This window comes from Schistocerca americana, chromosome 1, assembly GCF_021461395.2.
Source record: "Schistocerca americana isolate TAMUIC-IGC-003095 chromosome 1, iqSchAmer2.1, whole genome shotgun sequence".
Lineage (NCBI taxonomy): Eukaryota > Metazoa > Arthropoda > Insecta > Orthoptera > Acrididae > Schistocerca > Schistocerca americana.
The window spans coordinates 286042133-286057687 of NC_060119.1; the positions used below are offsets into that span (position 1 = coordinate 286042133).

General features: G+C 43.9%; 1 protein-coding gene across 2 annotated transcripts in view; it reads right to left on the bottom strand.

Moving 5' to 3' along the window:
• Positions 1-200: 200 nt before the first annotated feature.
• The window catches only part of LOC124594393 (UDP-glycosyltransferase UGT5-like), a 143424-nt gene continuing 128069 nt past the window's right edge, over positions 201-15555 (bottom strand). Inside the window, exon 7 of one of the 2 annotated variants that reach the window (XM_047132771.1) lies at positions 201-608. In XM_047132771.1, the coding sequence (XP_046988727.1) occupies positions 350-608 (259 nt within the window). In that variant the 3' untranslated portion in view covers positions 201-349. The remainder of the gene's footprint in view (positions 609-15555) is intronic. The other variant, XM_047132765.1, reaches the window with a different exon arrangement.

A 15555-nucleotide genomic window follows, 5' to 3' on the forward strand; every position in this document is an offset into this window, starting at 1 on the left:
TCGCAAGTCATTCGTCACCAGCATAACTAGTATAATATACTTTGAGACTGCAGCCAGCATGACACCTTGCATAAGAAACATAGAAGCTGTAATGTAAAGACCTCTTTTCTGCAATACATTCCGCACTACAATGCACAGAAAGGGAACAAACGAAGTTACGTATAGAGGTTTGCAGCCAAATGTCACGCGTTTATTAGACGAGTGCTTTAATTCCAAAATTTCAGTGTCTCGATAAGACAACAGGCTGAGTATTCTCTGGTATCTGCTGGTATTAAAGAAGAGATCTGTAGCTACAGGTACAACGGCCATCAGACAAGCTGCTATCGCTGTCCCTGTTAGCCACAAGAACCTAAGGGCAGAAATGTGCTCTTGACCGACGGTCAAGTAGTGTACCACATTTACTGATGCAGCCAAACACAGGACAAGAATGATTGCGGCGTACGCTACAGTGCAAGGTGATCGCCGCAGACAGCAATCTGTAGCGTCCACTGTAAAGGGGGTGAGGCCGATAATCCTGTAGACGGCATGGTATGGAACAGCAGTTCGTAGCAGACCACGTCTGGTCATGGTTTCGAGATATTCTTCCCCACAATGGAGACCGTTCAAGTCTGTAACACAGAATACATTTGACTTACAGTAATCAAAAAGTGGCTAGTCTAGTAAACAAAAAGTGAATAGTCATATCGTGGGATTAAGTTACCATGGATGAGCCAATCATACAATGTTAAGGTTTTTAACATGGCTGTCAATCAGCGACTGTTGTATAATACAAATGGTTCAAATGGCTCTGAGCACTATGGGACTTAACATCTGAGGTCATCAGTCCCCTAGAACATAGAACTTCTTAAACCTAACTAACCTAAGGACATCACACACATCCATGCCCGAGGCAGGATTCGAACCTGCGACCATAGCAGTCGCGCGGTTCCGGACTGAAGCGCTTAGAACCGCTCGGCCACCGCGGCCGGCTACTACAAAATTTTGAAAAACACAGCCCTCAGTCATACCAGATTCAAAGGTTACTTCGGATTAAATACAAATGTAATATTGCCTTTTCTACAAATAACAACTTGAGAAAAAATGTCATCCATAATTTAAAGTCAACTACTAGCCCTCTGCAGAATTCTGGTGTCTACAAGACTTCATGTGACACTTGCGGTGCTTATTATATTGGTCAAACAGGACGTGCCTTTTCAATTCGCTGTAAAGAACATTTTCTGAGGGAAAACGGTTCGTGTGCCCCTAATTCTTCTTTTGCCAATCACCTGTTAATCACAGGGCACTCTCCTAAAGGGGTTGAGAAGCTGGAAATTTTGCATACTGAAAAAAGGGCGTAAACTTGATATTTTGGAGGAGCTGGAAATTTTCAAGCATTTACTTGCGAATGACGGACTTTTTCTCAAAGAGCAGGTGCAGTTGCGCAGAAGAAGTTATTTCGATGGTATAAAGCCGCTGCTTGACGAGACCTAACATTCTGATGTACTACTTCTTGCAGATTCAGAGATGCCTTTTCTTTCTAATTTTTACGGCTCATATACGTAAATTAAAAAAAAACTTTTTTTGTTTTATAACGTATCTATTATAGTAAGCAGTAATGTAATTTAATGGATTATTTCGTATTTGTCTTCTTTATGCATTTATTTTGGATGTTGTGTATTACAGCCAGTCATTCATTAGTTGTATTTTATATCATGTTGTATCCCGCTATTGTCATTACTTCACGTACACCGTTCAGGTGTTTGTTTATTTCCCTCTCTGCAGTTACGAGAGATGTTTACAAAATCGCTTGCTTTACCAATTATCCACCAATGGCGGTATTGTCTTGAAGTTGCCGTGGTGCACAAATCACTTGATATTTCAGTTTTGTGTTGACTGTAGCAGAGGACACATGGCAGCCCCTAGTAGTTTGCACCTCTGTTGCATTTTATTTTAAATCTGACTATCTGATGCTGTCAGGTATGACCACAGCTTTCGTATCTTTTGGTACGTTATGCTGTAACATTTAGTTTTAATTTTGTCCGGAGAAGGTGTCCCTTGTGACACCGAAACCTAGGTTACAAATTAATTGTGTTCGCGACTGAGGGCTGTGTTTTTCAAAATTTTGTTTCATACAATGGTTGAGGTACGACAAAAAAAAGGAAGGAAGAAAGGAAAGAGATAGCGTTTAACATCGAGTCGATGGCGATGTCATTAGAAACGGAGCGCGAGATCAGATTGGAGAAGGAAACCTACGTTCTTTTTTTTAAAAAAAAAAAAAATTGGCGATTCCGTTAAGCGACTTAAGAAAATCCCAAAATCTGTACTACCGACGTATAATTGAATACGAGTCCAGTGACTTATCTCCTCGATCGATGAGATAAAGCACTTTTTGTCCTGACTTAGGAATGTGTGGTTCATCTGTAAAGGAGACCGCATATAGGACGCTAGTGCGACCAGTTCTTGAGTACTGTTCGAGTGTTTGGGATCCTCACCAGATCCGGTTAAAGGAAGGTATCGCTGCTATATTTGTTACTGGTAGGTTCCAACAGCACGCAACTGTTGCGGAGATACTTCGGGAACTCAAATGGGAAGGTAACGTTGTTTTCGAGGAACACTATTGAGAAAATTTGGAGAACTGGCATTTGAATCTGACTGCAGAGCGATGCCACTGCCGCCAACATACATTTTGCGTAAGGAGCACGAAGATAACATACATGAAACTACGGTTCATACGGAGGTATACAGACAGCCGTTTTTTCCTTCGCCCTTTTTTGCGAGTGGAACAGGAAAGGAAACTGTTAATAGTGGTACAGGATACCCTGCGCCATGCACCGTACGGCTGCTTGTGGAGTATACATGTAGATGTAGATGTAGATACAAATGTAGATGTAGACTTCTCCACAAATCCAGGTCAGATTGGACTTGCCTAAACTAGTTTGAAGGGTATTATCCAGTATCTGTCAGGGTGGAAATAAGCACAGTTAATTCAAAATCTGATTTTTTTCCTCGAACTAGCGAGGTATTGTAGTAAGGAATGTAGGAACCCTTAGGGCTTAACATCGCGTCGAGGAAGTGGTGAACGGACTCGGAGTCCAAGTCTGACCACAATGCCTTAACCACGATCGTTATTGGAGTGCATACAACAATTATCTCGTATTCGTGTCAACCAGGAGCGCAGCACTTCCTGTCATCTTAATTTAGATTGTCCTTTGTTTCGCTAAGTCACGTGAGACGAATGCTGAGATGGTTCCTTAAATATGGCGACGGTAAACAGAAGTCCTGCTCCGTCTTTGTAACGCTAAAGTTAACGAAATGTTATATCCTAACCTCTTTTCTTATTTTTTAAGTTTTTGAAAATATATAGCAATTTCTGTATAGTACGGAAAGCCAAATGTAGCAGTGAACTGGAACGATAGATACAGAAGGCAAAGACGAAAATGATAAATGGTAGAATGGAGATTAGTTACTTGTTAAAACTAGAAACTGGGAGAGAGCAGTACAAAAGAGTAATGATTGCGCTACTGAGGAATTAAACTTCGTCCGAACAGGCCATTAAGGCCCAACGGTACCGACCGGCCGCCGTGTCATCCTCAACCACAGAGGTCACTGGGTGCGGATATGGAAGGAGGGGCATATGGTCAACACATTGCTTTCCCGGCCGTGTATCAGTTTATGAGACCGGAGCCACTACTTTTCAGTCAAGTAGCTCCTCGGTTTACCTCTTAAGGGCTGAGTGCACCCTGCTTGCCAACAGCACTCGGCAGACCCGATGGTCACGTATCCAAGTGCTAGTCCAGCCTGACAGCGGTAAGCAAAATTATAAACTACTGTTTATTAAAATAAATTTTGGAAAAGAACTGGTGCTAGCGACGAAAGTTTCTTGAATAAGAGGACATTATTGGTAGCAAATATTAAGACAGAAGAGAGAGAAATTTTATAGAACAGTAATTATAGGCGCAAGATTGTATAGAAATGAAGAGAAGCCTGATGTATAGACAAAAAAAAGAGACCTGTGACGGCACAGAACGATGCTAAAAGCCAAATAAACAAGAAAATAACTAAACGAGACAGAATAGAAAGGAAAGAAATCTGTTACGAAACCTTACCAGAAAAAGAGAAGAACAGGCATTTGTTCGGTCAGCCAAAAATAGTTAAACCTGGAAGATTCGTCAAAGGGAGACTTTAGGCCAGAAACAGATTGGAATTCGTGTAAGACATTATCGGCGATGTTGTTTCTTGCATGTAAGCATAAATAAAATGAGCACTATCAGGTAGGAAGAGCCTAAAAGCAGAAAAGAGTTACAAAATAGTACCCTTTTTCAAAACATGCTGCTGATGATTCAGAATCTCAACTTCAATTTCGATAAGTGTTAAGATAAACTCTAAAAAACAAAAGGAACGGAAACTGACCCAAGATGGCTTGCTATGGAAGGAAATGGCACTCCACACCATCACTCCTGGCCGGCGGGCCATATAACAGGCGACAGTCAAACTGGTTGGGTTGGGTTTGGGGTTAGGATGTTTTGGGGAAGGAGACCAGAAATCGAGGTCATCGGTCTCATCAGATTAGGGAAGGACGGGGAAGGAAGTCAGCCGTGCCGTTTCAAAGGAACCATCCTGGCATTTGCCTGGAGCGATTTAGGAACATCACGGAAAACCTAAATCAGGATGGCCAGACACGGAATTGAACCGTCGTCTTCCCGAATGCGAGTCCAGTGTGTTAACCACGGCGCCACCCCGCTCGGTGTGTCAGACTGGTATCCCACCGCTGTCTGGGGTGTCTCCAGAAGCGTCTTCGCTGGTTTTCGGGCTCAGTACGAAGCGGGCCTCGTAACTGGAGGCAGTTCACCTCCAGGCAATGATATCCCAGGAGAGATGTACTGGGGTACCGTTTCTTTTCATAGCACTTTGGTTATCATCCGAGGCCCATACACCACAGCAGTGCGTCGTCCATATTCTACGCAATATTTTGTTACCGTTCATTGGAAGCCATCCTGGCTTACATTTCAGAAAGATAATGCCCGCCCCCACGCGAGGAGAGTTTCTACCGTTTATCTTCGTGCTTAGTTTTCGAGTTATTTAAGAAAAACATATAAAAGTGACCACCAAAAGCATTCCCGCTCCCACCGGTCATAATTTCTAGTGTGTTGTTTGTGGCCCTCCCTCCTACCAGTGTGCAAAAGTTTGCGGCTGCACGAATCGTTTCCCACTTTCGACCTTTTTTGGTCTTTATCATTAAGCCACCAGCTTAGTCGAGCACCTACCAATTGTAAAACTGGTATTAATGCAAATTTTGCCTATCACATTTGTAAATTTAACAGCATAAAATAAACAGCTACATCGCTGTATTCGTCAGGTTTTCTGATTATCTAACTTCTGTGCTTGTATGGTTTTGAGTTCGGATCGAATTGTCAACGTAATTAGTCTCAGCTCCCACGCCCGGGTTCCCGGGTTCGATTCCCGGCGGGGTCAGGGATTTTCTCTGCCTCGTGATGGCTGGGTGTTGTGTGATGTCGTTAGGTTAGTTAGGTTTAAGTAGTTCTAAGTTCTAGGGGACTGATGACCATAGATGTTAAGTCCCACAGTGCTCAGAGCCAATTAGTCTCAGCATAACGTTTACGTCTTCGGTTCATTATCCTCAAGGGCACGTTTGAATTAGTAATGTTAAAGAAATAACCGACAATGCTACTGGCATAACAGCACAATGATTAGAGGCAAAGAAGGGTCGGATATCGGGAATAGTTGGTGTTGTCGGAAATTTTTGTACGATGGTAGGAGGGAGTGCCACGAACAACATTCCAGAAATCCTGACCGGTGAGGGATGAGGTGGGGGTAGAAGAGCGTTTGAAGCTCCTTTTGTACATGTTTCTTGAATAACTCAAAAACTGTGACCTCCAGCGGAAACGTGTCCCAGTACAAAACTTGACCACATTAAATTTCCTACACGAAGCTCCTTTGTACATTTTCCGTAGGACTAATAATTTGCCCGTATCGAACAGGAGAATATGAAAATCCCGCGTGTGGCGTTTGAAGGCCAGATATAGAATCGTGGTTTTTATAAAACGACATCGCTAGGAGCAGCTGAAACACCTTGTATAAGTGAAATGAACTAAATATTCAAGTTAAAGATATCTTAAAAATTTTTAATGTGCTTGTTTTCTTCTGTACAGGACAGCAAGAGTGGATTAGATGTAGTCATCCAAATCAGTTGGGTTTCTTGAAATAATGAAGTAGCAGATTCAAAAAAAGAACACCGAATGGTTTATTCACGATAAAAAGGGCGTGTATTGTGTATTGAACCGGGGACCTAAAAAAGACGGAGATGCTTCGTCCCGCCGTAGCCCTCAGTGGTTCACAACCCCACAACAGGCCACAGCAGTCCACACCAACCCCACCGCCACCGCACACCGAGCCCAGAGTGCGGTTCGGCCCCCAGTAGACAACCCCCCCCCCCCCCCCCCCCCCGTCCCCCCCTGGGAACGTCTCATACCAGACGATCGTAACCCCAGATATTTCCTTGGTTGAGTAATTGTGGTGCTCGCATACGTGGAGACAGTGTTTGTACAGCAGTCGCCGACATAGTGTAACTGAGGCGAAGAAGGGGAACCAGCCCGCATTCGCCGAGGCTGATGGAAAACCGCCTGAAAAGCCATCTGCAGGCAGGCCGGCACACCGGACATCGCCGGGCGGATTCGTGCCGGTCCCCGGCACACCTTTCCGCTCGGGAAGCAGCGCGTTAGACCGCCCGGCTAGCCGGGCGGGCTGATAAAAAGGGGGCAACTGAGGCATCTGGAGAGGCAATCAGTTGCTTGGAACGGTGGCCACTACAACCGGAGTACTGGAGATGGCATGCAAATGTTAGGGGGTCAGAGGATGGCAAGCAGGATAGCAAAGCAAAGCTCCGTCCCCTGGCTGTCCGCGTCTGGTGCAGTGCTTAATTCTCCCTCACACCCCTATTGGCCCGGGACTGCGAACGAAGTCCACCTAAAGCGTCCCCCGATCAGCAGTCCTTACCGTCTGAACGACAATGGGTCAGCAGCACGCGCTGAAGCAGTGACTGGGCTGTGAATGTATACACAGCATCTCAACTCGAAATAAAGGAATGGATGCTGTCATATATATATATATATATATATATATATATATATATATATATATATATATATATTATTTTCTATCCTTATCCGCTCCAAGCGGGTAGCTACTGTAGACTTTGTGTCATCGTATGTTGTGATTATACCATCATGTTTTGTGGTGAATACCTTCTGTTGCTACAGCAGCGTTATCGTAGTGCTGCGACCAGAAACACTAAGCAGTGATGGTTTTTCTTTGATATATTTCTTAAGTTAAAACATCGAACCAGAAATTGTAGATGATTGATGTTAAGGTCCGAATATGAAGGCTTGAAACGCATTGTGTGAGTGTACTGAATTCGATAGTCATTGGCTGCGGTGTGCATCAGTAGTGCCTTATACAACGACAGGACACAAATGACAAATAAATGAATACATAAAAATCTTATGAGACCTGCGCCATGCATTAACTTGAAAAACTGGGAGCAGACGCTATATTCTTGCCCACTAATAACTCTCATTGAAATTATTACCACGTCTAAAACGATCAATATTGCAGCATAGCAGTGCTTCAATTATTTTCGAAGAGATGGTATATAGAAATCGAATAATTACTTTAGATTTGCCTTTACCAGAATTGGAGGCGCAGCTGTATGTCTACCTGAGAGTTCTGGAACGCTGTCGCCGAAAGAGAGCAGACGATGGGCCCGGGTGTTATTTAATGCAGCGGAACCTGCATGAAATATGCATACGACTGTTTCGCAGACGGGTGCGATAACTTGAGAAGATTGTGTGATCGCCCTATATCAAAAAGCAATAATAATTTTCATAAGTTATCATCTACCGCAGAAAGTGTCACATGTTCTGTCAGATACAAAAAGGAAGTTCACTCACTTGATAACATCGAGCTCGCTTATAGCAAGTATTAATTTTTATTTTGTTCCATATACCTTTTTTGACCAGAGAAGTTACATAATTTTTAGATTTTAGCAAGGGCGTTAAACAAGCGAGACATTTGTATGTCATATGCTTGTATATTATTAAACAATTATTATAATAATTAAATCAGCCCTTGAAGCCAAATTATTTAAGTGGTTAAGCCTCTGGGCTCATATCGGGACGAGCCGATATCAAATCTGTGCTAAGTCTTGGACTTTTTAATTTCCCATGCTATCCCTGAAGCGCTGAAAGCGAATGGCAGGCTGATTCCTTCGAAAAAAGGCGAGGAAAGCATGTTTCGTCGTTTTCCAACATGAACTACCGCTCCGTCTATGATGGGCATACTGCCGACGTGACATGAAACCCGAATCTTGTAAGGTAAGGGGACCGCATCTGCTCGTCATCATCATCATCAATTTCTGGTGCGTGCGTGCGTGCGTGTGCGTGTGTGTGTGCGTGTGTGTGTGTGTGTGTGTGTGTGAGTGAGTGGGCGCTCAACGGCAAGGTTATCAGCTATCATTCACCCACTCCCACCTCACTCACGTTGAACCACACAAGCACTCTACTTAAGATTCCTGAAGACAACTGAAAAATGGTGAAAGGTCCTGCACATGGGATTAAAACATATGTAAACCCATAAAAGAGCTAAAAAAAGCATAGGGAAATGTAAAATGTAAAAAAAAGGGAAATTTTATAGGTGCTCAGCCAGTTACATAAATTTCTTGGCGGGTGTCGAGCGAGGCACGAGACATTTATGTTAGTGTTGATTCCCGACAGCGGTTGGCGCAACGGAAAGAGTACAGGATACTAATCAAAGGGTCGTGGGATGGAACCCCAGTGCGGACAATTTTTTCAAATTTTACATTATTTACACTGGAAATAAAACACAATCTTCAATATATCGCAATTCTTATTTTTCCATAAAATGCTTGAAAATCCCCCCATGAGCCACGGACCTTGTCGTTGGTGGGGAGGCTTGCGTGCCTCAGCGATACAGATAGCCGTACCGTAGGTGCAACCACAACGGAGGGGTATCTGTTGAGAGGCCAGACAAACGTGTGGTTCCTGAAGAGGGGCAGCAGCCTTTTCAGCAGTTGTAGGGGCAACAGTCTGGATGATTGACTGATCTGGCCTTGTAACACTAACCAAAACGGCCTCGCTGTGCTGGTACTGCGAACGGCTGAAAGCAAGGGGAAACTACAGCCGTAATTTTGCCCGAGGGCATGCAGCTTTACTGTATGGTTAAATGATGATGGCGTGCTCTTGGGTAAAATATTCCGGAGGTAAAATAGTCCTCCATTCGGATCTACGGGCGGGGATTACTCGGGAGGACGTTGTTATCACGAGGAAGAAAACTGGCGTTCTACGGGTCGGAGCGTGGAAAGTCAGATCTCTTAATCGGGCAGGTAGGTTAGAAAATTTAAAAAGGGAAATGGATATGTTAAAGTTATATATAGTGGGAATTAGTGAAGTTCAGTGACAGGAGGAACAAGACTTCTACTCAGGTGAATACAGGGTTATAAATACAAAATCAAATAGGGGTAATGCAGGAGCAGCTTTAACAATGAATAAAGAAAAGGAATGCGGATAAGCTGCTACAAACGGCATAGTGAACGCATTATTGTGGCCAAGATTGACACGGAGCCCACGCCTACCACAGTAGTACAAGTTTGTGTGCCAACTAGCTCCGCAGATGACGAATAGTTTGATGAAATGTATGATGATATAAAAGAAATTATTCAGATAGTGAAGGGAGACGAAAATTTAATAGTCATGGGCGACTGGAATTCGATAGTAGGAAAAGGAAGAGAAGGAAACGTAGTAGGTGAATATGGAATGGGGATAAGGAATGAAAGAGGAAGCCGCCTGGTAGAATTTTGCACAGAGCATAACTTAATCATAGCTAACACTTGGTTCAAGAATCATAAAGGAAGGTTGTATACATAGAAGAAGCCTGTAGATACTGGAAGGTGTCAGATAGATTATATAATGGTAAGACAGAGATTTAGGAACCAGATTTTAAATTGTAAGACATTTCCAGGGACAGATGTGGACTCTGTCCACAATCTGTTGGTTATGATCTGTAGATTAAAACTGAAGAAACTGCAAAAATGTGGGAATTTAAGGAGATGGGACCTGGATAAACTGACAGAACCACAGGTTTTAGAGAGTGTCAGGGAGAGCATTACGGAACCATTGACAAGAATGGGGGAAAGAAATACAATAGAAGAAGAATGGGTAGCTTTGAGAGATGAAATAGTGAAGGCTCAAGTACGTAAAAAGACGAGTGCTAATAGAAATTCTAGGGTAACAGAAGAAATATTGAGTTTAATTGATGAAAGGAGAAAATATAAAAATGCGGTAAATGAAGCAGGCAAAAAGGAATACAAACGCCTCAAAAATGAGATCGACAGGAAGTGCAAAATGGCTAAGCAGGGATGGCTAGAGGACAAATGTAAGGATGTAGAGGAGTGTATCACTAGGGGCAAGATAGATATTGCCTACAGGAAAATTAAAAAGACCTTTGGAGAAAAGAGAACAACTTGAATGAATATCAAGAGCTCAGATGGAAACCCAGTTCTAAGCAAAGAAGGGAAAGCAGAAAGGTGGAAGGAGTATATAGAGGGTCTATACAAGGGTGATGTTCTTGAGGACAATATTATGGAAATGGAAGAGGATGTAGATGAAGATGGAATGGGAGATATGATACTTTGTGATGAGATTGACAGAGCACTGAAAGACCTAAGTCGAAACAAGGTCCCGGGAGTCGACAACATCCCATTAGAACTACTGATGGCCTTGGGAGAGCTAGCCCTGACAAAACTCTACAATCTGGTGAGCAAGATGTATGAGACAGGCGAAATACGCTCAGACTTCAAGAAGAATATAATAATTCCAGTCACAAAGAAAGCAGGTGTTGACAGATGTGAAAATTACCGAACTATCAGTTTAATAAGCCACGGTTGCATAATACCAACACGAATTGTTTACAGACGAATGGAAAAATTGGTAGAAGCCGACCTCGGAGAAGATCAGTTTGGATTCCGTAGAAATGTTGGAACACGTGAGGCAATATTGTCCCTACGACTTATCTTAGAAAATAGATTAAGGAAAGGCAAACCTACGTTTCTAGCATTTGTAGACTTAGAGAAAGCTTTTGACAGTGATGACTGGAATACTCTCTTTCAAATTCTGAAGGTGACAGGGGTAAAATACAGGGAGCGAAAGGCTATTTACAATTTGTACAGAAACCATATGGCAGTTATAAGAGTCGAGGGACGTGAAAGGGAAGCAGTGGTTGGGAAGGGAATGAGACAGGGTTGTAGCCTATCCCCGATGTTATTCAAACTGTATACTGAGCAAGCAGTAAAGGAAAGCAAAAGAAAAAAATCGGAGTAGGAATTAAAATCCATGGAGAAGAAATAATAACTTCAAAGTTTGCCGATGACATTGTAAGTCTGTCAGAGACAGCAAAGGACCTGGAAGAGCAGTTGAACGGAATGGATAGTGTCTTGAAAGGAGGATATAAGATGAACATCAACAAAAGCAAAACGAGGATAATTGAATGTAGTCTAATTAAATCGGGTGATGCTGAGGGAATTAGATTAGGAAATGAAACGCTTAAAATAGTAAATGAGTTTTGCTATTTGGGGAGCAAAATAACTGATGATGGTCGAAGTAGAGAGGATATAAAATGTAGACTGGCAATGGTAAGGAAAGCGTTTCTGAAGAAGAGAAATTTGTTGACATCGAGTATAGAGTTAAGTGTCAGGAAGTCGTTTCTGAAAGTATTTGTATGGAGTGGAATGAAACGTGGACGATAAATAGTTTGGACAAGAGGAAAATAGAAGCTTTTGAAATGTGGTGCTACAGAAGATTGATGAAGATTAGATGGGTAGATCACTAATGAGGAGGTGTTGAATAGAATTGGGGAGAAGAGAAATTTGTGGCACAACTTGACTAGGAGAGTTAGTGAGTCAGTGAGGTAGCGTGTAGTGCTTGAGTCGCTTACTCATTGCAAGGAAAATGATGGAACGTTTGGAGCAGCGCTACTGCATCAAATTTTGCCAGAAGCGGGACGGCAACCACGTGAAAACCATTCAGGAGACTTTTGTAGCGTAGAACCACATTCCTGTGCTTCAACAGATGCCTTATTCCCCTGATACGGCCCACTGATACTTCTGGCTGTTCGCCAAACTCAAGAAGCCATTGAATGGAACGCGAATTCAAACAGGAGAGGACATTATGGCAGCAATGACAGCAGAGCTAAACTATATTCCGAAAGAGGCTTTTTCGGCACGCTTCCAACGACGGAAGAACTGCTGGAAGCAGTGTATGGACTCCGAGGGGAACTACTTTGAGGGTGATTAGGTGCCCAACGCTCCAGGTAAGCCAGTTTTTTTTTCCAGGGCAAGGGTTGGATACTTTTCTGATAGGCCTCATATTCACTGACTCTCGCTGGGAAGGGTGTCATACGGACGTTATATATTCTCCAGAGGCACGCTGGCCCAAAACTGTTGTAACTGGTCCTTGAAATCCTTGATACTGTCATTGGGATAGGGTTGACATCCAGCACCGTCCCATACATATTTTATTGCAGACAGATCTGAAGATGTTCCCACCTAGAAGTACCGCAACATCACAGAGGCAGTTCATAGATGCATGTGCAATGTGTGGATGAGCATTTTCCTCTTGAGAAATGGTGCCACAATATTGTCACATGAGACTTGACACAAGAGGATGTAGGATGTTCACAACATACTGTTGTGCTATAAGAGTTCTCTAAATCACTATCAGATGGTTATATCTGATGGCTTCACGAATATTATCACTGTGCCCCTCCAAAATATTGTGAGAATGGGACCTCTTCCCAGAAGCCTCCATACTCACCGACAATGGTCATTCGGCGTAGCCGAAAACTGCGATTCATCACTGAAAATAGTGTGAAGAGCCCAGGTGGTGAGTGTGTGGAGTGAAGGGTTGGTGGACCCAGTAACACACTGATGGTCGAGAGAAATGTTTTATTCAGCTCCAAATACAAATCACATCGTCAGCAAGGTCAGGCAGACACGTTCAGCTCCAGTGATACTGGCCGGCATCGGCTCACAGGTGGCTGGCTTCAGCCTGGTGAGGAGATGCAGGCGTAGGCGGCCTGCGTTGCTGATGTCGGGCCGAGCAACGGCTGGCAGCCTGGCAGTAGGCCATGGCCTTGACGTCACTGACGCTCTCCTCCTTATGATGCAGCAGTGTTCCATTGCAGAATGGCCGTACCTGGCGACTCGCGCCCCACACGCGTCTAGCGTGGAGGCGAGTGGAGACTGCCGTGCATGGAACGCGGCATTCTGCCGACACCTCTGGGGGTGTCGATTCTGCTCCCTGGCAGGAGCCTGGAAATGGCAAGCACAGGTGGCAGGTCAGAGGTGCTGTGGCACCAAGTTCTGCAAGGAGACTCAGGGTAGGAGAGGGTGGGTCTGACCCAGTCTTGAACTCATGACTACAGCTGGCGGTGCCCAGTTGTCCAGCATGGATCTGGCGTCATGGTGGTGCTACTGGACTCTAAATGAATCTGCCTCAAAATTCACATCTTTTTATACGGCTTGTGGCGCATTTGTCGCACTACTACCCGGCTCTCAGTCAAGTAGCTCACAATAAGGGTCTTCCCATGGTGTGGTGACATCACCCTGTCTGCTCCAGCTGTGAGCACTACAGAGTGCAGGTTATACTGAGCACAGATAGCCGATTTCGCAGTCATTTGCGTATGTGTTATTACGTCTCTTCTTGGCCACACTGTGCTTTCCATCCCAAGGTAGCTACTGCAGTGCTTCACCGTGGCTTTCTAACAACTACCGCTAAAACTGGCTGGTGCCACTATAGTGCCCCCCTCCAAGGGGAAGACCTGGCCCATTTGGTCTTGCTCAGGGCTGGTTCTCCAGTGTGACTATTTCCACTCTTGGTCTATAAAATAAGTAAACACTGCCAAGATTATACAAACCTGGCAAATTTAAACATTATACACTTACTGCACTAAATTTTATGGCTGTTTTCCCTCTTCCTTAAGCTCGACAAATCCTTGCTCCATCTCTCACTCAGGAGGTCAAGTCCTCTAGTACATGAACTACCAGAGATTGGGTTCCTGAACGGCTCATAGTCTCAGGTAAATAAAAGCTATCCAGAGTAAAATGAAAGTCAGTATGGTGCTAGAAATTACAACACTCATTGTCATGGTTATCTGTCATCTGCCATCATGATACTGTTCAATGAGCCACGTTAGTCGCTCCACAATGATCTGACCCTCCTGTGCGACTATCATCTGGCTTAGTGCATTAACTAGGCTTAGTTCCTAGGTGTCATTTCATAAAGTAAGGTTATGTTTAGGCAACATCTGCAAGGACTCACGAAGACGTTACAGCTATGGTTTTGTTATATTTAAAATAGTAACTGTCTTTGTAGCTGGTAAATGAAATGTTGGTCCCGTAATGTCACACATAGTTTCATTAATTAACAACCCACCGCCCCTTAACTCCAAGCATCTTGCTCACATGAGCTTCCCTTGTTCCTAGCAGCTTGCCGCCACTATTATGTCATTGTACACCGAGTTCATCCAACGTCGACCTACGCGGTATAAGTATGGCTTTGGATCCGCTACCTACTTTCAGCATGGACACGTTTTGTCCTTGAACAACTGCATGATGCACGTGCTTCCTTCCATATGGATCTCTTTAGCAGGACAAGCAGGACGTATGATGACCACCCCGCTTTGGGATTGCAATAGCTCACTTCAATCATTACCACATGTCGATCCCCAGTTCTTTGATCAGTTTTTCTTGCACAGACTTATCCATTGTTTCTAGCCTTACCAGATAGGTGTGCGCTGCGTAACACAATCGATGCGTGCTTGTTCGTCACTAGTGCCTTCACTGACATATACAAGAGTGGCCATCTGTTTCCAGTTCCACAGTTTTCCAATGGTAATAGAAAGGCAGGTTATGGCTGCGGTTCTGTTACTAGCTGCACTTCTGGCGAAAATTCTCTCCGCAACTTTCTCAACTTCTTCAGATAGTGCTCGAGTGGCGATAAGACTGGACACAGTTGCCCATACAGCGGCTGATGAATGACTTCCTGCAAGCTTGTCAACTCCTCTTGCATCCCAGATACTATCTCCAAGTGACTACAACTGTCTCGTCAGAGTTATTCCTGCATCTAATTCTTGCTTGAAATGCCCCTAGATCCCAGTTCTGAGTGTTACCTGATGCTGTGGAATAACCCATTACATTTTTAGTTACCTTTCAACGCATGCAGGTACTGCTCAACGAAACACTCTCCATACCAACAATCGGCGTGGAATGCCATTCCACAATCGCCCTGTATCCTTCTGCCAATTCTGTCCCAGTTTCTTTTGTCCTATCCAGCTCGCTTATGTCATTTATATCTGCTGTCCCGCATATTGACTCGAGTAACCTGCATCCAGGATCTATCCATTACCTTTATTGCCCTCTGTGACTCTTGTGGCGCTACTCCCACTACTTCCTGCATCTGCTCCTTCAGTCGTGCATATGCCAAGGGC